Consider the following 26,431-nt stretch of genomic DNA (forward strand, 5'->3'; position numbering starts at 1 on the left):
AATAGAAAACCATAAAATACTTCTTGCAAAGTCATATCTTTTCAAAAATTTACAAAACTACCGACTCTATAAAACATTGCCAGTATCCATCAAAAGCTTTGCCTCTCAAAAATAGAAGGATAATGTTTTTTCATCAGTTAAAAAAAGGGAAACACTCAACGAGACTTTCTGAGAACTGGATCTAGCTGTTGCTGGATACACTTGAGTAAAATGCATATCCTTAAACATGTGAGAAATTGACGGGGAGTTCAGAGTGCTTCACATCTAACTTGCAAGGTCAAACCTTTGAACTACATCCTGTGTGATTCCAGCAGCAGGGCACATGGACAATTTTTTTTTTTTTAAATGAACCATTTTATTGCTGTAGCTAACTAGCTGAAGAAAAATTAGGCACTTGCATCTCCAGATGGCCTGAGACCCATCTATTGCCATGGTGGTGTCAAAAAGACTGATCTTTTCTCCTGTGTTTTCTGATTTTCCACAAAACTGTGCAGGCTTTCTATAATGATTTTCTAGTCTAACCCTGGAGAAAAGACATAAGACTAGAGCAGAATCTTCCAAATATTAACATCTGTATATGAACTTCTCCCTGTTATCCTTCCAGAATATTGCTTTTCCTCCATACAGTAGACTGGGATTTAAAGTACTCACTGTGAGTTTATGGAGTCTTGATGTGTCCCAAGAGAAGTTGAACCCTCAGCTTGCACCACTCAGCAGAGGGCTGGACTCTCCAGGATACAAGTTCTCAATTTTTTTTTTTTGCTGCCAGCTTCAGAATTTGTATGGAAAAAAGGAGTCCTGTGAGCAGGAGCTGGAAACCAAAAGAGAAGGTATTAGCAATGACTGGAAATGTGTTCACACTGTCTTGCTTTTTGGCTTGCTGAATGTTTACATATTTTGTACAGAATAAAGCCAGTCTTCCTTGAAGAATTCATAATTCAGAATCCTGTTCACAATATTCTTCAGACAGCTGTTTCACAAGTGAAAAAAATCCCCAAAACCTTACTTCCAGCCCAGCACTAAAGCAGTCAGAGATTAGAGCTGACTTTTTTGTACATTGCTAGGTTTTGAGGTTCAAATCCTGTTGGTTGTTGATAGTACCACTGTTTCTTCTGCTTTTCTTTTTGCTTTTCTTGTAATGGAATAAAACATTCTGTGTCAGGTCAGAAGTATGCTTCTGTGTCAGCTTTTCTTTTTTGGGGGATTAAATTCCCAGATTTTCAAACCTAAACCAATTGTGAAGATCCAGCTGAAGGAACATTGGAGGAATCTGTGTGCCTAAAATTTAAATCACTGTTTCAGCATCTGAAAGCACATGAAAAACTGTAAGCGTGCATGCATGTAAGGTCTAATTATATATTTCTGTAACTCTGTAAAAGCTATTGCTGTTGCAGAGGGTGGAACTCTCCTCACCTAAATATAAGTGGCCATATGGCAGGCATCTACATCTGAGCTAGCTTCCCCAGGCACTCCTTACAGCCAGGGAGCAGATATAGGCACTTTTGGGATGCTGAATGTATGATTCATTTTGAAAGTCTACTTTAGGGAACAACAGACATACCTTAGGCTCTGCTGGTAAGGTATGCCTTCTCTGTGAAGGGGTTATAGAGTGACTAGCACAGACAGAGGCATCTGTACAAGTTTGGTGAATTCCTCTCTCCACCTCTTTTTCTTTACTGTAGCCTGACTTTCTCTGCTGGCCTTTCTCTTATTACTTATTCCCTACTGCTTTTTGTTACCTGGTGTTGTTTCTTTTGTAGAGTTCCACTTTTCACATTCACTGCATAATTTGTGGCTTTTTTTTTTTTTTTTTTTTGATGATTCATCCAGTCTAGAACTGATTAGGAAATGCACTTTTGGTTTTAAACAATGGTTATGGAGATTGTAGAAGATAATAGCGACAGCTGCGGTGAATCATGCCAAGTCAGAAGGGCAGCGTGGAAAAAAATGCAGAGGTTTCTTTATCATCTTAATTTGTGCATAATGTATGGAACACAATTCTTTTAAGAGCAGAGTCAGAGTCAAAAGATAAGAAACTAACTTGTCGGGGGTCTCACTTTTTCTTTTTGCTTTATTCTATGATGGAAGAAGCAGAGTCAGTCAAGATAACTGAATGGAGCCTATCAAATTATATGCTTATATCATATGCTCCATTACAGTGAGGCACTGACAACACTATCAAACTTAAATTGTAAAGGCAGCTGACATGCAAGCAGTTGCAAAGTGCCATTTGAAATATGTTTGCATTGGATAATCTTTTTGGTCATGAATTTTTAAGAAAATGCAATGATTACTCCTGGGTTTAAAGAAGCATTCCAGAGCTGTCATGCTTCCCATATTCATATTCAATGTCTCGTCTGCTAAAACCAAAGCACAGTGGGATGGCTATGAGTGTTTCCACTGCAAAGCTCTTACCTTACCTTGTGATGGGACGGAAGAGAATATCAGGATGTAAATGCAGTGTATCTGGGAAATAGTTTTCTGGTACTTTAAGATGTCAGCCAATACGACTTTTATTTAGAGTCCATCAAACTATCATTAGTTGAGATGCAAGACTCTCTTCTTTTTCAAAAGCCTGCTGTTTAGAGCTTTCTGTTGCAGGATTTCATTTTGAGATTCTGTAAGGATTGCCACTTTGTCTGTCGATCTTAAGTCCTATTTGGCACATTGACATCTAGAATACTGTTTCACAAAGACTACCATAGGCAGAAAAAAGAGAGGAGGGGAAAAAGTAGATGTGGTATGCACTGTCTATGAGATGCACAGCTATGCCTTCTATGATAAAATGACCAGATTCATGGATAAGAGAAGAACAGTAGTTGTCATTTACTTCTGAAAAATCTCTACTTCTGTCTTTTGAAGATGAGAAGATTCACGTTATAAATATGCCTTTTGTATTTAATCAAGCAGAAGTTTACATGGGTACCACTCGGTAGGCACACTCTTGCTCTTTCATATTACAAAAAGAAAACTGATTAAAATGTGGTAACATGCCAACAACACACTCAAAATGTTCTCTTTCAGACTTTCATATTTCTGTAAATGCTATGTGGTAAGTTGGCCTTTAAACTGAATCAGTTTTGACATCTGCAATGCTACTCAAAATGGGATACTATTTAGATAGTGTTAGCTTTGCAGCGACAAGCTATATGTATAAACCAATTTTTTGTATTTAATATCTCAATTTATTATGGTAGGCATAGCTCTTGTTTGAATGTGTATTTTATTTTGAGTCCACATTATTATCTCCAATGTGATGTGCAACTATCGGTTTTGCCAAACAGGCAGTAACTGAAATCCTATTAGGAAGAAGTATGATAATGTGTAGCATGTGTGCAGTGAGGAATAAATGTTGTACACGGATTTCCATCGGTGTAATGATGCATAGGGATTGCATGTCCAGCAGAGATGTCAAGTGCATTTATGCTAAAATAGACAAAAGCATGTAGATTATGAAATTTAGGGACACCAGGCAAATCCAGAAGGATGCTGAGCAGTACCAATTCTTTGTGGTTTGAGTGAGTCCTATGAGAAGGAGCTCAGACCGTCAGGATGAAACCCTTTAATGAAGGAACGTTTGCCTAATATTAAGACTAGAGGAACATTTTTTTTTCTCCTGCTTTAACTGAATGGTTTTGCTCAGATTAAATAATATGCCAGCTGCATTCCTGGCACACAGCAAACAATGAGATATTTTGCATAACCTAGACAAAATACAGAAAAAGAGCCTTTTTATTGCCTGTGATGTTAGCACTGTCTTTCAAATTTGAAAAGCGCCACCTTATAAGCAAAAGTAATACCGCAAATATAACCGCAGGATGCCCCAATGCTGCTTTTTCTTCTGAGAAGATGGGTTTTTCTTTACACTCATGGAGAGATTTGCATTTTTCAATTGTTTGATTGGGTTAATTGCTATGTTTACAACTGTTGCAGATTGTAGTGTCTCCTAAGGCTAATCTTGAGATAATGTATTTACTCAATGCTAAAAGATAAAGATGAGACATCAGTGCACTGTGTCTTACTGTCAGTAACCTGTGAGAATAGACCAGGATCAGGGTCTCCTGCTGAGTTTAATGAAGGGAGAGGTTCTGAGCAGTTTGGCCACGAAAAGTCATGGTGGTGTTATTCAGAAACAGCTTGGGCTTTTATTGAAAATCCCACGCTAACTCTGGATAGCTTGTATGTGTTATTACTAGTGTATATGAATTGCTGCAAGCAAGCAAGTACACAAGTTGTTTTTCCACAGAAGAACTGTTCTTTCCCATCTTACTTGGAGTTTACGCTTACATTAACCATGATTAACAGTTCTCCAGACATGGGAATGAGTGTACAGGAAGGAAGGAAGGGAAGGTAATACCGCCAGCTTGCACAATTGTGCTGGAAACAGGACGACATTTAAGAAAACTGTGGCACTGCCTTCATATTTTCCTGCTTGGAGTGGCAGAAAACTGTCCCCCTCTCAGTGGGGCAGCATCAAGGAGTAGAAAAGATCCTTGTACCTTGCAAGGACAGCAAAAAAGCTCCCTGGTCCTTTGCCACAGGGGAAGGCAGGATGCAAGCAGGGGAAGGAAGTGGCCTCTGGTATGACTGCCTTCTGCCACATGTAGAGCCGACTGCTGGGCGGCTGCTGAGTATCTGAGAGGTGGATACTGGAGTTACCATCGTACTGAGATGTCCTGGGTGATTTTGCCTGTCTTTCTGCTCAGACCAATATGTTAACTATTTTTGTTTCATATTTTCAAAATTTTCTTCAGAGTCGTGAGAATGGGATGTTGACAGTTGTTAGTATTTGTGTTACTTTGGGGATCCTTCATGGGCTTTGTGCCTTATTTTGATCACACCACATGTCTTGTGAATGATGTTTTAAATTTCACATGCTCTCAGAAACTGGATGTCAAAACTCCCACTGCAGAATAGCCTTGAGCTTTGCATAGGTCTGTTAGAGAAGATGGCTAGTATGCAGTGCAGGAGGCTTTGTACAAAGAGGTAAGACAATCCCTGGAAAAATAGTTGGAATGTTCCATAATTTTTTTTAATACTAAAGACAGGCTGTCTTGGGAAAAAGAGGGAAATTGGAAGAAGCTGGGAGGTGTACAGAAGAGTCTGAGAGCATGGATGAGGCAGAGGAAGGGAAGAACTGAGGTGTATGCAGGAGAGAGTGTCTGGGGTGCTGTAGGTCAAGTGCAGGGCACTTGAAGCAGCTGCAATGGGACAGACAATGGCAGTGAGGAAGTATGAAGCATAAAAATAATGCATAATACAGAATTTTACTGATAGAGAAAGGAAAAGACCTATGGAAAGAAGTAGATGTACAGTTGAGCTGGCTAAAGGGACAGTAGCTGGTTGTGTAGCGATTATAGGGAAAATACAAAGAATGCAGAGGCAAGAGGCTGAGGAATGGAGCTGGCTAGCATGGCAGGGCTGTTTCATCACAGGCTAGTGAGATAGCCCGTAAATCTGGAAATCAGATAGCTCTTACTTCTGCATGTTCATCTCAAGCTAAATTTTGGTCCTGAAATGTTCAGCCATGCCATTAGGAGAGGTTGTTTCCCCCTGAAAGCTCCAAAAAGCAAATGCCAATTATATATGTGAACCTCAGCCAAACCTCAACACGGAGAACTCGCTTATCCTGGAGTCACACAATAAATCCAGCGTTACAGTGTGCTCAGCAGAGGCAAAACAAACATTTAACAAGGAAAGGAAGAAGCTTCAAGTGTGTGCTTGTGGAAGAGGTATGCTGTGCAAATAAATTACAGGTTGGGCTACTGAATTGCCCACTCCCTAAGGAATGTGCAGTATTTATATGAAATTAAAGTAAAAAAAAAAAAATAGTTGTCACACAATTCCCAGCTGAAAAGGAAATAGATTTGCTAGGAAAAGTGACTGTAGTTTCATAACCAAGTACCTGCATAATTCCACATGCAGTTGACTGCTCCAAAGGATTGATAGCCAGTGTCTTACCAGTGTTGCATTTTGTTTTGTTTGACTGTGCTAGTAACTATAACCATCCTTTCCTTTCCTGGTATTTTAGGTACAGAGAGAACTGGCTGCTGTCATTGCCTTGAAAGCAAGGAAGTCAGGTGAGTCAGGCTGGACTTTAGAGGGGGTTTTGTAACACTGTTCCCTTTTGTCACTTATTGAAGTATTTGAATTGTCATTGCTGTCTTATTAACATGGGGAAGCAAAGATAGCAGACCTCGTTCCTCTCTCATTGGAGAATCTGTGTATGTAGCACAATGCAATTACTGTCAAGCTTCGCTTCCCCTAGCTCATCACATCTGATGACCTAGCTGATAACATTGGAGTGTTACAGTTGAATGTGAACTTCGGTCTCTTTCTGGCCAAAATCACTATTTTCTCTGGGCTTGCACTTTATAAGAGACGTTTGTGTCTTTATTTGACTTATACTTAGGACAAATAAGTTGATAATTTTCCTGTTTTCTTTTATGGCCCAGCATATCATGCCATCTTTGCTGTGTTTTACCTGCCCAGTCAGGTGCATTTCTTTATGCTAAAGCAAAAGGACAACTTCATGCATGAAGGCATTCTTTCCTGAAGATTTGTCTATACATCTGTATGGCTGTAGAGACAAGTCTCTGTTATCAGGACAGTAGAAGGGGAAAGGCAAATGGATAATTGAAAGTTTCTGACAGTATAAGCATTTATAGCAAATGCTGATGATACAGTGCAAAGGCATTGAAATATGTGGTCATCTCAGCTCCATCAGGGTTTGTTAGGACAGCCACTTTCAGAAGGTATCTGCATTGCTGAGCTGGAGTGGAAGCAATAGAGTTGTGTTTTCCGGGCACTGCACAGGAGCTAACAACACCTACTTGGCCAGACCTGACTCTATACAGGGTTAACTCTCTGGTGTCTTCATGTGTAGTGCAGTTAATCTGCAGCAAGGGCAAACTGCATATGGTGAAGTGAGAGCTGAATGTATTTCTAGAGTAAAACAGAGGTGGAATTGCCTTAAATTATTGGCATGTTCCCAAAGCCATTGAGGTCTTTGGGAGCATTTTCACTGAGCATCTCTTGTGATCTTCAGCGATTTTGCTAGAAATTGGGATCATGGATCTTGCACTTTCTGAGCTATTTTCTTACCTGTTAATAATATTGCATCATCATATCTGTATCTGTCTATCTGTGGCTTACAACTACAGCACAAAAGTTACTACACACAACACATGCACTACACACAACGTGATATCTTAAACTGGAGGCACCAAGAAGATGTGGCTGGCATATCTGCAAATATTTCCTTGTGAAAATGTAAGTATTACAAAAATATTATAGACACAGTTTGCTGCATTTTTGTCTGGAAATAGAAGTACCCATAGGTTATATCCACAGTCATCTGTAAATGTAAATCTGCAGAAAGTAAACACAAATCTAAGTGTGAATTCAGACCTACATTGCTTCTGTGTAATGCCTTTGTTTCTGAAACTGCTGTAGTAGTTTACGATGTTAACACCCCTGACCTGCTTGCCCTTACCTGCTATCACCCCAGTCCCACTTGAATTATAATGGCTGAACATGGAAATGCTTCTGCTCTGGTTCAGTGCAGAGAAAAACAGGCTACTTTAAGGAAGGGCTCAAGGTAACCTTTTGTTTTGCTGTAAAATGGGCTAAGAGTATAGTGCCATGCACCTTTTTACTGAGTGCTTATATAGTTCTAAGAATCTCTTTCCCTGCTTCTTGGCAGTTGTGTCAGCAAATATTACTACTGCTACTGGCAATAAATAAAAACTCTGTTCCCCAAAAGAGTTGATTTTAACCTGAATTAGCCTCTCATTTACTTTCAGTGGATGGCTACATAAATGGTTGTGTCAGTAGAAAATGGGATGGGGTTGGATTAGAAATGAGCTGCAGGAGATGAAAATGGGAAAGGAGGATAGCTCTTGGAGTCTCCTTTATACTAGTGTCATTGCAACCCACACTGAGCAGGTAGAAATATTTTAGTTAAAAATCACAGCCTTAAATAAGCATAGCTCCCTATAGAGCTTTGAAGTGCTGACCAGCCTTTCCTAATACATTAATGTAAACACTTAAAATATCAATTTAGATCTGAACAAAAGATACCTCTTTAGTCAGTTTGACTAGTGCATGCTTGTTGTTGAAATTTGCATTTCTTTATGCCTCATCTTGGACGATGGTAAAAAATGGCTACATGATCAGGCATAACTGTAAGGTCTGATTTAAGTTAACGCCTTTACTACAGTAGGAGCAGAGTAAATTAGGGTGGTTGATTATGCTTTTTTATTTTATTGCTGATGGTTAAATTCACAGCATAGCAGTTACAGTTAGCAATCAAGCTATGGTATGCTGTGCCTGGTGAAGTGAAGCATATTTCAGAGAAAGTACTTCTGGAGCTCAAAGCCACAGTATCTTTCGAAGATATTGTTCTTCTAACCCTCTCCAAGACTCCATATAATTCCAGGAAATAAACCAACAAAGATCAGAGAAAGAGTTTATTTTGGCATGAAAAGAGTGGAACATGGCTATTGGGCCAGCTGCCCTGGGTGGCTTCCAGGCTGTGTGAACGGCGTGGGCGCCCGGTTCATCCGCCCTGGGATTTGCGAGCAGGGATTGCAGGCGATGGGCATGGTCCTAACCTGCTGGCTGGAACCTGCCTGCAGTAGGTAATCGGTTCGTTAACTGAAAGCTTTCCTAGAGATCAGCAACCCAAAACCCAAAGCTGTTGTGCAGAAGTTCCTGTACTGTTTTTGATGGTTTGGTGTTTTTTAAATTACAGCGTTTCAAAATATTTCCTCTAGATAGCTGGTTAGCGCTACCAGTTAGAGCAAAAAAAGAGTATTTTTGCTTAATGCAAGCACTGTGTAATTTGTTCCTGAATTACTTTAATTTCTGGATATACCTCTGTCCTTAGGGAGGCACTTCACAGTGATTTAATTGTACTAGAAAAACTGGCTGATTAAAGCTTTCATATTACTTGTCTAGGACTGTTGTAGTAATCACTGGGTTATATTGCATGGAAAGTGCTATACAAGCACACAAACACCACAGCTCCCTCTGCAAGAGGTGAAGAGGGTCCAACTAGGAAGGTTTGCTATGCTTGGAGTGGGGGAAACATTGCCTTTGGTTAGCCGGGTGAAACAGTTTATTTTTGTTTAAATGAAGCTTGGGTTTGCTACCTAGTATATGTATATAACCAGTAGTAATTACAACTATTTCAGTTCTTGGGCCAGAATGGCTGTCTCAGAGATTTAGAGACTGTATCTACTGACAAAATGCCTTGAAAACCAAGGTAGAGACCTGAGCCTGCTGTGGGTAGGGCAGAGTATCAAATTCTTGCTAGTACAGGGTCTGACTTGATGGAGAATGTCAGCTACCAGAAAATTTAAAAAGTCAGTAGGGTGTGGGGGAGAATGCCTTTCCCCAAGAGGTGTTCAGTTTTTATTGTGAGGTAGAAGAATAGGAGAAACACATAAAACTGACAGATGGCTGAAGGAAAAATGCAGAACCTGAAAAATGAAAAACTTCTGTGCTGTGGAAAAAAAGCTCTGTTTTCATATTTCAGATGTGTACTGCAAGTATACCACTCTGATAGCAAGGCATAAGCTGATAGAGAGGTCCTTGAGAGCCCTCATATAGAGGGAGCTCAGAATTTCTAGCTTCTTCACAAATAAAGCTAAAAAAAGGGGAAAATTAATGTCTGTAATCCTGAAGCTTTGATGGACCTCAGTAACACTGTTGACTAGACAGCACATTTATATTTCATTAGAATAAACCTCTCAGGATAAAGATGACCTAAGAGGGGAAAATGAGCTCGTGCACTTCTCTGTGGCTTATAAAAATGTGTTAAAATTGTTGTTGCTTAACCTTAGAAATAAATAGATTAAATGCTGTCTTCCTTGGTTTGGTAAAAGGTCTTGGGGAAGCAAGTAACTGGCGGAGGAGAGAACTTTGTTTTTAATTGTAGGCACTTGGCATTAGAATTGTGTTTATTTATACCTTGCTGGTTTCTGATGGCTTCTGCAAATGTGCTGAAACTTAACGGAAATGCAGCCTCTCATCTGAAGGTTTACAAGGGTTGGCATTTATCTCAATTGCTTGTCGTGGCTCATGACATGTTTCTTATGTGTTAGAGATGGTAGCTAAAACAAGGATAAAAAGCAGCAAATAGCCTAAGGCTGGAGGCTTTAGCCGGTGGCGTAGCTACACGGGTACATCTGAACTGATCAAAATCTGTCAGGTAGATACTCTGAACTGGTGTTAATCCCATCCACAAACAAGATGGCTCGCATTTCTGTGCATGAACCTAGCAGCACCGCGTGGCATCACCCAGCAAATTCCTTTAACTTTATATCTAAAGGAATTTCTATAACTTTATTCGTGCATAGGGCCATTAGTAAGAGCACGGCTCTGGTCCTTGTGTTTCTGAATACAGGGGCTAATTAAAATAATAGCTGACAGAGTATCGATGAGGTAGGACGAGGGTGGCTGCAGCTTCTCCCCAGGCATTGCGGGAGCTATGGGTGCTTCTCCCTCCCACTGTGAAGGGCAGGGCAGCCACAAAAGCCCTAGCACTTGTGTGTGGTTTTGTTCCCTCTTCAGAATGATATTCAGATTTCCACAATATAGTTAGATACTTTTTAGTCATGCCATTCTTAAATTGACAAGCTCTATTGATTTTTTTTTTAAATGGGTCATTTCCATTTTATTTATAATAATATGAATTTTGCAACGTATTAACTTTATATTTGAGATCTTCTGGATTACTTCCACCCTATTCTGACGTATGTGTGTGCATATCCACCTTTCTCCTTTTCTTTTGTATTGCTTCTGTCAGGACTTAACTGCCTATGTGATTTGCTTAGTATTTTTATTTTAGGGCAGAGGATTCAATATGAAGCAGCCACTGGGGCTTGAGCTTTGCCGACATGAATGAAAAGCAAGCTGTGAACAGCTATTCCTTTTCCCAGCCTCTTCACCACCTCTACAGTACTGCTGTCAGAGCTGATTGTGTGACTCGACTCGAGCACACTCCAGGCAATATCAGCCCGGTTAAAAGCATGAGAACAGCCAGGCTGGGTCAGGTTAAAAGTCCATCCAGCTCCGATCCTACTGTGAGTGATGAGTAGGGGATGCTTAGAGCAGAGAAACAGAGCAAGTACAAACAGTCCTTCTTCTGATGTGTGTACTCAGCATCTACCAGTCTGTGCTAGAGGGATTTTGCTGTACCCACACTGTTGTGTTAGGTAGCCCTTGGTGGACCTTTGCTCCATTAATTTATTGAATTGCTTTTTGAGCCTGCTTATACTTCTGACCTTCATCATCTCTTGTGGCAGCGAATCCCACAATTCATGTGTGTGGTATGTGAAAGCGTATTTTTTCTTGTTTGTTTTAAACACATTCCCCACGACCCTCACTCTGTTGTGGTATAGCTCTTTGGTGATGGAAAGTGGTGAATAATCCATTCCCAGTTCATCGTCGTACTATTCAGGATGTTGTGCACCTCTGTCATACCCCTGTGAGTTGTCTCATTTCCAGGCTAAATCGCTAGTCATTCCTCATAGCAAATCTATTCCATTAAATCTGATAATCTTCGCTACATCTATTATTATATTATTTTTGAGATGGGGCAGCCAGAGCAGCATGCAATATGGCAGCAGCATGTGCTGAAGTTGGCACAAAGTGAGGGTGGCAGCTTCTTATCAGGGTGGGGAGGTGGAGGGATGTGGGAAGGAGCCCAGTTAAGACCCTTTTGGCAGCATTAAGCTGTTTTATCAGCTTAGTTAATTCAGGAAACTGCATCTTTACCACTCAGCCCTTTTTCCCAAGTAGCATAGATTCTTGTGAGACTTCTTGGTGACTTTACTCCACAATAATTAGCAAAAAGTTTGTCATTTGGTGCTGTATGAATGTCCTATGTTATGTCATTAGTTTTATTTACTTGTAGAACACAGTTGTTATATAAACAATGAAAATCATTAAGAATTTGAATTAGATTTGTACACATACTTGAAAAATGAGGTTACAGATACATGATCAAAGGTCATTCAGGAATGGAGCAGTTCAGTATTGTGTTTAAATCTCAAACATATTAAGTACCCTTTGAATTTATAGGTTTTTTAAGCAAGCAGATATACAATATCTCTGGTGTAAAACGTGCACAGTTTATTGTCGCTTATTTTATGCCACTGAAAAACGGCATAAAGAGGGATGAGAGAACTTGCTCCTGTTTACAGAATAAAGTGGCAGTCATGTGCCAGAGAGGTGTGTATTTTCTCTTGTGGATAAATTGAGAAAGTTTGAAGGGTGAGAAAAGATTAATATCAGTAGGGTCTTACTGCTTTTCTGTGTTCCCTTATGTCTCTTTTCAGTGGGTTTATTTATTTGACTTAAGTAAGACATTATTTCATTACAACTTTCAATTCCTCCAAGCATCCACTTCTTTAAAGCAAGGGTCGAACTTAGCAAAATGTGTGGAATAAGAGTTCTCCTGCAACTGTTAATTGCATTCATCCTGGAGAAACGGCCGCTCAAAGTAAAGGTGCAGGAGTGTCATGCTTCTGGTAGGTCTTGGTAACTTTATCTTTACTTTTCCTCTGCCCATTGAAAGGTGGTTCAAGATAAGATTTGCACCTGAAAACATAGCTAGGAATATTTTAAAAGTTAGATTTTTACACACTACGCCGTAGCTTAATCGGTAACCACCTGTTTTGTGCCCACCCTGGGCAGTGCTGGGGGTGGGAAGTGCCCTGAACAACATCAGTGAACAGACTGCACAGTTATTCTCACCAGCCTTTGTGTAGCTGATGTAACAACAGCTGACGTAAAGCAGACTGGACTCTGAGCCTTGGAAAAAGAAGGAAAAGAGCCCCAAAGAGCTCTCTGATGGGAATTATGCTGAGAGGTATTTTGGCAGCTTATCGTCTGTATTTTGCAGTTGTTGCAGAACTTCAGGCATAGTTCTTGCTGTGTGATCTATAAGGCACTCGCATAGAAGAAATGAGCAATGCAGAATAGCTGTGTAGGTGACAGATGTTTTGCACATACACAAAAAGGGATGGCACGGTAAGGTCGGAAAGATAGCAATTGTGCAAAAAAACAATTCCCAGGTGAATGTTTTGTTTCCAGTGCTTTGGGACAGGCATTTACAGAGAGTTCACAGAATTTATTTATTCAGAGTCTTCTTTGTTTCCTGCTCCTTTCCTGGCTGTGCCTGGAGGATGTTTCCATGGAATAGAGAGCGGTGTTTCGCTTTGCACCAGCCTGCTCAGCAACTGCCCGTACCTCCTTTTTTGATCAGTTCCCAGCAATCATTCTTCCCGTGCCTGCTGATCATGTAATGGGCTCTTCTCCACCCTTCCAGCATCTCATTTCAGGCAACTGCTATAGATACATTCACTGCCATTTGATTTTTTTAAGTTTTAAATATCATGCACGTGAGAATGAATGTCTAAAAGCACTGGGTAAAAATTGAAGCTTTCTGCATTCAGCCATTGAATAGTTTTTCTTGAGCTGCTTTTGCTACAAAGAACATTGCTTTTGACTGTTCCTGTAGCAATCCTACAGTGCTTGCAACCCGTTTTCATAGAATCATAGAATCGTTTAGGTTGGAAAAGACCTTTAAGATCATCAAGTCCAACCATTAACCCTGTCCTTAAGTGCCACATCTACCTGTCTTTTAAATACCTCCAGGGATGGGGACTCAACCACTTCCCTGGGCAGCCTGGTCCAATGCTTGACAAAAAATTATATGAGTTTGTATGTTCACAAAGTGGGTGTAAAATGTGGCTTTTCCTTTGTATGTATCACAATATGTATGTTTCCTTTGTATGTATCACAGGCATTGAAAACCAAACCTCCCCTGGCCACATGAATCAACACCAGCTGATAATCTATCAAAAAAAGCCTCCCTTGTTTAGCCAGAGGTGTCTTACAAATTATGTTCTTCTAATGCACCACCACTTTGGATGAAATATGGGCCTTCAAACCCAGGTGAAAGGCTTCAGTTTGGATAAATAAAATAAACAGAACTTCCTAACAAAACCAGTTGTACGATAATGAGAAAAGAATAGCAGCAAAGGCTCCTGGCTATAATCTGACTGAAGTTGGGAAGTATTGGTGGCTTTACTTGGTACGCTCATTTTTTAATTTACAATGGCTATATAATGTAGGCAGGCCTGAGTCTCATTTAAACCGAGGTTTGTCCTTCCTGTGGTCATTCAGATGCAGTGGAAAGGAACGGCGCCTTAATGGTGTGTGGATCAGCAAGACCAAACCTACATCTGTCAGCCTCCTTTCTTACCACACTGGCTTTGCTCTGTTTAGATTGCAGATTCCTACCCTTGCTGTTATCTGTTTCTTTTGATAAACTCTGCAATGAGAGGAAATGTTTTTGCATCATTTTCGGGAGTCCTGTTTCCTGTTTGAGATCTAAGAAATGGCTTGTAGCACTAGGACCCTTGGGAACTTATTTTTCTGCGTGGAAACTAGACCAGCATGATGAGTACCCTCTGTGCAAATTCAATATTAGTTCTACACCTAAGGTCAAGCAGAAGTTAATGACCATTTTTTACATACAGAAATCAATTATGAAACCAACATTACATTTCATGCTTTTGTCATTTTAAAATGAAATAAAATGCTGGAGTAATTTAATATAAATTTATTTAAACTACAAAGCATAAATATCATGAATCCCAGATTAGTGTTTGAGAGAAAATGGCATCATTGTCGCTTGTGCAATAGTTCATTCCCCAAATTACAAGCACCTTTATTCCATCCCATGCTTGCTGTGCTTTTTTAGATATAGGGGTGCTGAACAATGCTGTACGCGGGAGTCTGTCTTTAATAATTTTTGCATTTTCTTTGTTTCTTTAATTAGCTGATTTACTCAGCTGATTGCACAGCTGTCTGGGCAACACCCCTCCAGGGGCCTGCCAACTGTTTCAGAGATATGTAGTGTACTCAGTGAAGGGAAAGCTGTACGATAATTTGCATATATATATGCAGAAATAGTGGAAAGCAATGAGAAGCTCACAGGCAATTTTTGTATTGCTAATAAAAGGAAACATGTTAAGGATGAGCTTAAAAAGCTTTCTCTTTTCAGTAATTTCTGGGAAAAGATTACAGTTTCATGGTAAATAAAGAACCAATTCTCAGTTGGAGGATTTTATTCCTGGGATTATCACTGTCTCTTATATGCAGCTTTTGGGGATTTCAGATGTATTCAGTGCCTATTGGTTTTGCCCCCTTAATTTGGAAACAGGACTTGGAAAATACAGGAGTATGCACGAGGACCTGGTCTGGCTTAAAATGGTCCCCAAATCTGAGGTTTGTAAAGCATTTTATTTGCTGCTCATCTTCCTTTCCACCGCTCAGCGCTAGTGCCTTACATAAGCTAGAGGATCTGGCTTTTAGTTTCCCCAGTGGTATCAGTATGAGCTATTCATTTTTTTCCACTCTGATAAATTAATAAGCATCAGCAAACATTATAACACTCTCAAACAGCTCAGAGCTGCCATAGTAACCAGTGTCTCTAGAGCTCGCTGTATACCCTCCACAAAGAATAACAGGGGATACCACAAACTCCATCGTTCAAAATAACAATAAACTTTTCAAAAATCATGAAATTAGCTTAGAATGATGTGATTTAAAAAAAATGTTGTTTTGCTGTTTGTTTCTGAAAAGCTTCATGCTAGCAACTTCCTTTGGAAAAAAACAGAAAAGAAACATGCCTCTCAAAAAATTTGGGATATAAGAAGAATGCTAGAAGTTGTGAGCTTCCCAGCAGCTGACGATAAATCAACTGGTGCAGGCTGCTGGCAGTTCAGAGCACTGGAGCCTTCCCCTGGGGAATATTCTTGCAGATTCCTGAGGTCTTTTCAACAGTGATGGTTTGACAGGGACAGAAAAACAGGCTAGAACCATCCAGCAGGGATGAGACGTGAAAATCTGTTGGCTTGTCAAATAAACAAAGTTCTTGTGTTCAGAAGTAAGCTCTTTACTACTTCCAAGGTGGTGTGTGTCTCCTATCTGTAAGGGGCACGTAGGTGCCTTTTGCTTACTAGCTAGAAAAAAGAGATGCATGTATGAATTTTGATCACGGAGTACTGAAAAGATCAAAATCTTACAAAGGGCAGAGTGGTTTGATGTTCTAGGATGTTAGCAGGTTAAAGAACAACACTAAATAATAAATGAGCATCGTCATTTGAAACGAAGAAGCATCACTGAAAACATGAAGGACGTAGCCTAAGGGGTGACCAAGCTTTGTATGGTGAGCAAGGCTGCCTCTGGAGCAGCTGTGGGGACAGCGAGCTCCTCATCCAGCCCATGCACAGGCTGTGCAGGTGAGCCTGGCAGTGTTTGTGCAGCTGGGATCCCGCACGCTCAGGCTGCTCCTGAGGCTATGTCTGAGGGTTTGCAACATGCTAAGCAAGTTCAGTCTTGCGAGCAGCCTAGGGCAGTGCAGAGGTAAACTGTGTATCTGCCAAGGGCGACGTTTATGGGCTCCCCGCCCCCAAAAGGCAGGCAGTCCTGGTCCTGCAGTTGGACTTCACAGCAAGCCCAAGGGCTGAAGCTGGAGGTGTGTGGCACAAGGGGTCTGGCAGCAACGCCGGCTTGCAGGGTGCCCTGTCCCCTGCCTTGCCTGCTGGCTCTGTTCTCAACCAGGTCATCAAACCGAGCCAGGTTAAAAGTAATCCTTTGCCAAGCCAGAAACCCCAAATGCTTTACGGTAGTACAGAGAGGGAATAGTAAGAACAGGAGGTGCGGGACAGGCAGCAGTGATGGGGAGCTAAGCTGGCTTTCTGTCCTGGAATGGCCATGTGGGTGCCACCCAAAGTGAGTTGCTTATGGATGGACAGATGTCCCTGCCTGCTGTTCAGCAGCAAAATGGTTAACTGTGATGGCAGTCCTCTCTTAAGCATTTAAATAATTAGCTTTCAAAGTTAACACTCTATTAAGCCAAAGGGAGGAAGTTCACACCTCTCCTGGTGTTATTGTTCCAGTCTGGCTGGCTGCAGCAGCAGAATGACGCTAGTGCCTTGGTTTGTGTTGTGAAGGTTATCTTTGCAGCCAGAAGCGGTAGAAAGAAGAAACTTCATTTATAGAAAAGGAAGAAAGCACAATACAGCAAAGCCTCTGGGAAGATTGCAAGGCTGTGGGTTCCAGGAGTTGGTTTATGTGTGGATTTTTTTTTTTTAACTGTCCTTTCCACTTTCAGTTGGGTAAAAGATTCTGCTATTTTGAACAGCACAAAGTATTGAAATGAAATAATGTGCATTGTATTATGTAACTTTTTAAAATCTTAAAATCTTCAAATGTAATTAATCTACCTTCAGTTTAGGGCCGTACAGAACAACTTATTGTGGAGGCACTGCTCTGTGGGTAACCCTGGCACCCTTGGCAGGATTCTCCCATAGGCAGGAGAAGGTCCATAGTGCTGCAGGTAGCTGTTGTGACCCCCACTGTGTGCCAGTCTGTCTAGCTAAGGTGAGCCCTTTAGCATGCCTGTAAAGCTCCATGCTGCCGAGAAAGACAAGTCCCTTCCAGTGGCTTAAATCTACTGTAAACTTGGTAGGTGGCAGTAAAAGTGAGGGAGCACTGTTGGTCAGTAATGGTGACACAAAGGACGTGCTTGGTTCCACTGTGAGCGATGGTTACATTCCCCTTCCCTTCACACCCCTGTGTGATGGCTGATTCTGCTGAGGTAGCTAGTACGAAATGATTTAATTTTGTTTCTTATTTCTTTGTTATTTTTTCTGCTGATTTAATAAGCTGAAATGGGATTACTAAAGGACAAGGCTCTCCCCCGCAAGAATTCTCTGTTCCAACATTAGTTTACAGAAGAATCTGCTAGCAAAATTTCAGCTCTGGTCCATGGGGGCACAAGGAACTCAGATCAGATGATGGCCCTTGTGATCCTTAAGTGACCATAAAAAAATCAACATCCTGAATTCCCAAGGCTAACTTGCAAATGGATACATTTGAACTGCACATTAGCAAGCTAATGCTCATTTAACATCTTTTTCTTCCGTTCATGGTGACCTCTCCTCCAAAGGAGGAGAAATGCTGCAGGTAAAAAAGGGAATTCACAGAAATCATAGAAAGGCATGCTATGTTTGGTTGCATTTTTTTTTCCTGTCAGGGGTCTCAAGCCTGAAACCAAACATAACATTAAATAGATACATACAGATCAGGGTAAACCACCTTTGCCTTTCCCTGGTGTTGCTGCTTTGTGAGATGTGCTGGGGTATTTGTATCAAGGAGAAAAGCTGGGTTTATGCTGGCAGAGTAGAAAGGGTTTGTCCCAGCTCCAAAGTTCACAACTTTTTTGTACGTACATGCTACAATTTTAGGGAACTGTCCCAGAATCAACACTTGCCTGGGAAATGCTTTCCCATCCCACTCTAACCTTCCACTCACTTTCCCTACAGTTGAATTTGCAACGTCAAAGCAATAAAAGGCCAACTGACAGTAAGTGGGAAATTATCCTTGAATTCTTATATTTTATAACAGAACTTGCATTGCATGCACAAGAGCCCACGAGGGCAGTGCCTGGGCCAATTCAAGGGGTGTCTGTGGGTTGTCACGGGGTTAGGAGGCACACTGGGTATAGAAATACAGCAATTGGTTTCTTCTCTGTGTGTGTGATGACCCCTATGAACATAAATTTCTGAATACACTGTAATATTTTAAGCAATTCATGTTTTTTCTGTATTTTATAGACAAAACACGTAGTAATGTTTTCATACAGAAACCAAGAAAATACAATTAAGGGTTGTTATTTGTCTGTGTCTACCACTTCAGCCTTCAAAGGACTATGCTCTTGTGCTGGAAAAAAATGTATGAGATGGTGTGATTTTTTTTGAGTATTGCTCCCTAGGTTTAGTTAAAGGGGTTCAAATTGGGGCTGGTTCTTATGTGTTTGGATAAGAGGCAGAGAGGACACAAAAATCAAGTTTATGATGGAAATTTCATGAAAAAGAGGCCGGCTGCTCCCTCTCTCCCAAGAGGGCTGCGAGAACGTCAGTGTGAGGTCTGGGATTTTTTCTTTTCCTTTAAGAAAATATTTACTGGTTCTTTTCTACATTCCTTACACAGTCTAAACAACATCGAAGCCATGGGAGCTGGGTTTGGATTATGAACTTTTTCAGCTTTTTTAGAGTTGAGCTGTGAAATTGCTGATAAAACCAGCTTTTTTCTTTTCTCTCTTTTGTTTTGTGTGTGGATTTTTTTTTTTTTTTTTTTAAGCTGTTCACGTAGGGTACATCTAAACCGAGATTGTTTTCTCATCATCTTTAAAATTGCTCATGCTAAAATTTTTCAACACCCAACGATATCTGAATCCATTGGGACTGTGGACACATTCCCTCTTTCTCTTTCCCTTTGTGTTAGGTAAAAGATGTTACTGCCCTCAGCCCTGGGTGTTTGCTCCTTGTCACTAGCTCCCCGGCCAGATACCGTTCCTTCGCTAATCTGCCAGCCCAACCAGGTTAGCAACAGCATGCTGCTCCTCGATGGTCCGCCTGTTTGCTTTGCTTGAAGATGCTCTGGGGTGCTTGCCCTGGCACCGGGCAGGGAATGGGACACTTGTAGTAGAGGCTGGTGACAAGAAGCCGGTTGGCAGCCACTAACCTTTTCCCCTGGCACAGCTGTTTGCAGAGCGCCCATCTGCTCAGGCTTGTCGGAAAAGCTGGCTGGATCAATGTAAATCACTTAAATCTGGACCCGTGGTCTTGTTACTAGCAAGGTGCCACTCCTTTAAATGCCATGATTAATAGCCGATGTCTGTGGGGATATTTTGCCCATCAGTGGCTACAAAAAATTGATTTCAGGAGAAATCAGAAAATTGAAAGGAGAGTTGGGGAAATGTTGTGTTTCTGCTAACGCAGCCACAGACCTAAGTGATTTGCAAGTGCTCAAACAACCATTTTTTAGCATTTGTTAACACCTTCTGGCATTGCAACGTTCCCAGCTCATGCTGGTTGTTCTGAATAGCATTTGGCAAATGGATGTCCTGAATGCTTTGTGTCCCCTGCAGCGGCAAGGGTAGAATGGGGTCACGCACGTGTGGCAGTGTGCAAGAGGATGAGGCAGCTCTTGGGGAGGAAGGCTGGGAGATGGGTTACAAGGGAAGGGACTGCACAGAGCCCCCAGCCTGGCTGGATGAAGTAGGCTGCCTTGGGAAACCCTGACCTGCACTAGGAAAGCAGGGGCCACATGGGGCTGTCGAGGCGATCACTCTGGTTACTGCTTCATTGGGTTGTTACTTCTCCAGCCTGGGGCAAAGATCTGCCACAATGTCCCAAGCACGTTTTGATTTTGCCTAGCTTTAAATGCTGCTGGGATTTAACCCCCATTATACATGCTTTCTGTTATAGCTATAGATTGACCCTGTGTTTTCAGCATTCACCTTGAATTTCAGAGGTTGGCTGGTAAAGTGATGTCGGCAAACCCACTAGTGAAGATTTATACCAGACCTCTGTTTTCCTTTGATAATGGATTAAAAAAGATCCCTGAATGGAACAAACTGTATTGACAAAATTACTTCCCCCCCGCCTTTATAATTACATTTTTATTACCTTTTTTTTTTTTTTTTTTTTATAGCATAACTGTGGGGGAAGAAAGAAGAATTATGCCCTGTATGGCATAGCAATGTCAGCAGAAATCCTGCAATAAAAAGAAAATAAATCCATATGCTTTATTTTAGAGGTCAAGAACAGTCTAAAGTTACTTTTAAGTTGATGGATGCTGCCTGAAGGTTAGGCTGCTTTTTGTCTGCCGCAGACCCAGAGCACCCACGCAGACACACCAAGCTAGACCTCATGGCTCACGTTACATGTATTAGCTCAGCCATGGTAACCTGATTGTATGTCTAAAGATTCAGGCTGAGGGTTGAGGAGAGCTTAGGTGAGGGTGGCTGATGAAGGTAGTACTGCTACCTCTACAGCCATCTGTTCATCAATCAAATCCTGGGCTGCCTCAGCTCACAGACATAGTTTTAAGGCAAAATGGGACTGGTGATCCTTGTCTGAAAACACAGTTCTGTGAGCTGTGGCAGTTCAGGTGCAGCCTGACGACCAGCTCAGGTACCCAGGGGTGAAGGAGAGAGGAGGTGGACAGGAGGAAGCACACGAGCTGAATCCTCCTGCCCATCCGTCAGAGCCATGAGCCTGGTGCTGTTCAGGAAATGGATTTGCCGGTTCTACCACTTCAAGGACGCTTTTGTTTTCACAACGGCTACGGCTACACTGGCAGATCATTCGATGTGTACACAAGATCGATGATACTTGAGTGCGGTGCTTGTAAGTAAATGAGTATGGTGTAAGGTAAAGTCAATTCTCATGTGTTTCATTGGGTCTGACCCTCCTAACCTGCCATGTGTCACATTTCAGAATGGCTGAGTGCTTAATGTCGCACTAAAATACAGTGGGCAGGCATGTTGACTGGAAGGGTATCTTGGGCTATAGCTAGTAAAACTACCTATAGATATAGCTGTTTGCAATACGGAAGTCTGATGTGTCTCTTCAGAAGTGGTCCTTGTTTCTTTAGCTAGGTAAACTGATAACTCTGGTTTCCATCCGTCCAGAGCTTACATGTTTGATCCAAATCTTTTTTCTTTAGTCTGGCAAAACTGGCTGGTGTTAAGCGATCTTAACAGAGCGAAGTTACTGGTTTCTCTTACCGTGCCAGCAGCAAATAACCTTCAACAGAACATCTTCTGCTACCATTTATTTCCGGAGATGATTTTCATGGATAGTGGTGGTGTTTGTTAAGATTGAGATCACTTTGCTTGCAAAGAATTTTCCAAGGCTGAGATGAGGGATAAATCTGCTTATTTTGTTTAGTCTGAATTGACCTTCTGCAATATAATGAAAATAAAAGGATGTCTGATATTTTTATTCTCTATGAGTTATCAGGTCTTGTTATAATGTATGGAAAAGTGGAGTTTCCTTAAATGTCACCATTTTATCAGGACTAACAGTAGCAGGAATATAACTATTTACTACTGCATTTGGCTGCCTGGGAAAATTAAGGTATACCCTATTTAGGATTTGTCCAAACCCAATAAGGTACACCTTATAATATTTGTCCAAAACCACTCGATGAGTTAACTAGAAAGCTAAACTTGGAACGAGGTTTCTTGAATGGTCATCCTATTTGATCTAAACCAGGCCATGCTGCTTTGCTGCTTCTTGTGGTTTGAACTTGCCTGCTTCCAATACATTCCCTCTTTCTTATTTTAGCAATTCATCAAAATGAAGAAAACAGCAGTCAAGAAATAAGAGGACTAGAAGAGCTCAAGGATACCTCTGATGCTCAGGTAAATGTGCAAGATTAATGGTGTCTCAGGGACTTTTTCAGATCTACAAGTTGAAGGATCTGCTTTCAATAGCTCTGGGAAATGGACTTGCCTCCATGTTCTGCGCAGGGAGCCTGTAGGAAGGAGAAAGTCTGCTGGATCTTGTCTTATGTGACTATTTAGAATAAGATTGATGATTACCCTGGGAATTAATCCCATGATGTTGAAATCAGACAGCATTCTTAAACTATCTCTCTGTTCTTTTCAGATAATACACATAGCATATACCAGATGTGGAAATAAAATAAGATGTGTTTTAGGAGGCAAGGGCATGTGACATTTTGATTGAATTTTAATCACTGCAAGTAGACATGCAATGAAATGAGGATACTTATTAGTCACTCGGGTATAAGCAACAACCTTTTTCTCTCCTTCCCCAACTGCCCTCGTTTACAACTAAAGCATACTTCCAGATATTGCTCAGAAGAAACTTAACTGCATTTTAGAGTATTTTATTGTGGAATTGCATACCCTTTTTAATTCTGTGAAACTTTTTTGATTAATCTCCGGTTCATTCAATCATTCAGTTCATGCATTCAAACTGTGCAAGTGTAACTATATTGCTACTTGTATTGGTACTGATTATTGCTTTTAATTTAAAATCGATTTCTCCCAGTCTTGACTGTTGTTTTTTCTTCTATTCCTCTTGAAAATCTCATGTTTCCCACCAGTTGCCACCTTTTCTCCTTCCTACATATACAACTTGCAGTTCCTGTCTCTGATTTATCTCCTAACACCTTGCTTGCTAAAAAGCTGTGTGCGAGAAAGACAGGATTTGTGCTGATGTCTGTGAGCAAGCCTAGCTGCTGGAGTACAAGCCACGTAGCCAAGTTACCTATATCTTTCTAATCGCAGGGGCTGCCTCGACGACAGTGAGCCCAGGAGGGGCTGTAGGCAGCTCCAGTAGCCAGCAGGTTGAGGGAAGTGATTCTGCCCCTCTAGGCTGCTCTGGTGAGACCCCACCTGGAGTACTGCGTCCAGCTCTGGGGTCCTCAGCACAGGAAAGACATGGACCTGTTGGAGCAGGTCCAGAGGAGGGCCACAAAAATGATCAGAGGGATAGAACACCTTTCCTATAAGGAAAGGCTGAGGGTTCAGGTTGTTCAGCCTGGAGGAGAGAAGGCTCTGGGAAGACCTTATTGCAGCCTTTCAATACTTAAAGGGGGATTAATAAGAAAGATGGGGACAGACTTTTTAGTAGGTCCTGTTGTGATAGGATAAGGGGTAACGGTTTTAAACTGAAAGAGGATAGATTCAGACTAGATATAAGGAAGAATTTTTTCTGATGGGGGTGGTGAAACACTGGAACGGGTTGCCCAGAGAGGTGGTAGATGCCCTATCCTTGGAAACATTCAAGGCCAGGCTGGATGGGGCTCTGAGCAACCTGATCTAGTTGTAGGTATCCCTGCCAATTGCAGAGGGGATGGACTAGATGGCCTTTAAAGGTCCCTTCCAAAGCATTCTGTGATTCTATGAACTGGGCCATGGCAGACACCTGGAGAGTGCAGGCAGAAGAGTGGAGGACCATGCAGATATGCCTACTGCGTCAGTGTGTAACTGGGCTTTCTAGCATACTCGTCAGAGTAATGCTCGAGCAAGATGTTCGGAAACGGCCTGCTCTTTTCTTAATTGCACACAGTTTCAAATCTATTAAAATAAACAAAAAAGTGTAATAGGAGCCCTAATGCGTGAAAATTTTATTACCTGACTTTGATTCCTAATTCACATCACTGTGGTGTTGAGGATCAGTATTCTAGAGCTCAGCTGTGCATTACAAGTTTATAGAAAAGAACCAGGGGGAAATACTGACCTCACTGCACAAAAAATCTGGCTTTGTCTTTTTCAGGTTTCATATATACTCAGTTCTACTTGATTGTTGTAGTTCTCCTTATTTTTTGATAATGTTTGTTCACATTTATGTCAGAGATATAAAAAGAAAGACTACGACATGTGTGCTCAAAGCTCCTAAGTAGCCAGCTCATAAGATTACATGGGCAGATTATAAAAACCCATAAGAATTTGTTATTGGGATATTGATTCATTCAGCTTTTATTTGGCTGGATACCAGCTTCTAAAATTTGAAAGAATTTGAAACACATTTAAAATTAAACAATTATTAAGTGAGCAGTTAACAAAAGTGCTCAAGTGCCCAGCTGGGAGGAGAGCAGGAGCGTTATCAAAGCAGCTGTTGCTCCAATTTGTTTGTCAGTGCCATAAAAACGACATCCTGCGAACACCAAATACAGTTTGGTTTAAGGGTGTGAATGATTTTTTTTTCACTTTAGTGTACATGTGACTGGAGCAAAGCAAATGATCTTTCGAGGCAGTGGCATATGGTTTCAAGTTTTCAGGTTGATCAAAGGTGAAGCCTGTAATAATTATGTTGTTTTCACCAGACACGGAGACAGAGGTGCACTGGGAAAAAAACAAACCACCACAAACCTCTTCTGTTAGCAGAGTTGAAGGGTGTGGTGCCTGCTCTAAACACCACTCCGTGGGACGGAGGCTTGACTTACATTGGAGTTAGTTGACAAAATTGGTGGAAGTGTGGAAAAAATTCAGTATAGGGATTTTTAAAAGTGAGCATGCTGTAAACAATGTAAATAATGTAAATAAAAAATTGCATGCTGTCTGCCTAGGGCTGTCTTAATTCACCTCAGTGTCACTGCTCGCATATTCATTTATGGCCTTTGCAGAGGAAATATTTTCCAATGGATGTGCTGAAACAGAAAATGCATCGTCAGCATCTTTGCTTTTCCAACCTCAGTTGTGACTAATTTACTTTCCTTCCCATTAGACTTTTATTTCATTTCAAATATTGCATAAACACCTTTAATTATAGTAATTTTGTGCCACGAATGGTAGTAAAGCCTTGCTATAAAGCTCCTACGTTCTTTTATCATACATTAAATTAAAGCCAGTTAAAATATGCAACTTTGTGATTTTCACCTTCACAGAAGTTAGTACTTGTATCTCTGTTAGTGTACCTGAATTAGAGGACTAAGCACCAACATTTGGGCGTGCGGGATTTTGGAGGGTGTGTGCCTGCACTAAATGCAAATCAAAATTGCACTTTGCAAGTAGGAAAGCTTACCTTTACCCTTTTGCCTAAAACAGCTTCAAAGGTATTGTTTGAAAATTAGATTTATATTGACAAGTGAAAATGACCAGTAATAGGAGACTCTTAACAATATCTTCCCAACCAGCTTTTAGAAGCTGTCATCAACTAATTAGCTAGTTGACCTGGATGCTTTCTTATAAGTAGTTAGCAGAAAGATTTATAGTACAAAGTTAGCATAATTGAGGAAATCAGAATTAAAAGTGAGGGATTCATATTTTTCTTCTTAATTATGGAAAAGCCTTTTGTATTGCAAGTGCATTCTTTACTCCCAGAGCCAAGCATGTACATTTAACCTGATAATACCGTAGCCCTCCCAGAAATTTTCTAGTTGTCCTTTTATCCTCTGGAAACCTAATAAAATATATTTTTTTCACATTCTCTGTAATTCTTTAAATTAAAGAATAGTTGTGGAGGAGGGGACGTGTTAAAATGTAATATTTCTTCTTGGTCGTTATTTGAAACAGGATGATACGATTCTGTAATGAAGTTGCCAATTTGAATGCAGACAGTATTTGTGGCAGGAGTAATGGACTTGTATCTAGAGTTACTTTTTCCCTGGGGTGCTCATCCAGGCAGAAAGCAATAATATGCTCTGTCTGAACACAGGGCGAGGGGTGAAAGAGAGCGAGGCCCAACTGTTCAAAAAGTTGTCTTTCTCCAGGATGTTTCTTCCACTTCAATATACTGAAGCCAGTTGGTCCCCCTGAAGTGAAACCCCCCCTCCCTTGGCTTAAAAAAAAAAGTGGTTTTAACCATTGGGCTTTGCTTCATACACAAGATCAATAAATATTTGTTCAGCAGAGTGAACACTGCATTTCTGTCGGTGTCCATCTGACATTTGAGGTACAGGGACTCATAACCATCTATGCTGCTCGTAGGTCATGGTCTGTCTTGGCTGGGTGCAACATGAAGTTGGGGAAAGTCCCTCCACAGTAGTAAGATCCCAGATTCAGAGAGGCTGTCAGTCTTTC

The 26,431-nt window shown here is 41.1% G+C and overlaps 1 protein-coding gene across 3 annotated transcripts in view; it reads left to right on the top strand.

Annotated features, from left to right (window-relative positions):
* The window catches only part of RAPGEF5 (Rap guanine nucleotide exchange factor 5), a 174,163-nt gene that overhangs the window by 51,740 nt on the left and 95,992 nt on the right, over window positions 1-26,431 (top strand). For 2 of the 3 annotated variants that reach the window (XM_082305523.1, XM_082305524.1), the window contains exons 7-8: window positions 6,032-6,080; window positions 22,224-22,300. In XM_082305523.1, the coding sequence (XP_082161649.1) occupies window positions 6,032-6,080; window positions 22,224-22,300 (126 nt within the window). Of the gene's footprint in view, window positions 1-6,031; window positions 6,081-21,167; window positions 21,282-22,223; window positions 22,301-26,431 lie in introns of those variants that run through there. The other variant, XM_082305525.1, reaches the window with a different exon arrangement.

This window comes from Platalea leucorodia (assembly GCF_965183815.1).
Source record: "Platalea leucorodia genome assembly, chromosome: 1".
NCBI lineage: Eukaryota > Metazoa > Chordata > Aves > Pelecaniformes > Threskiornithidae > Platalea > Platalea leucorodia.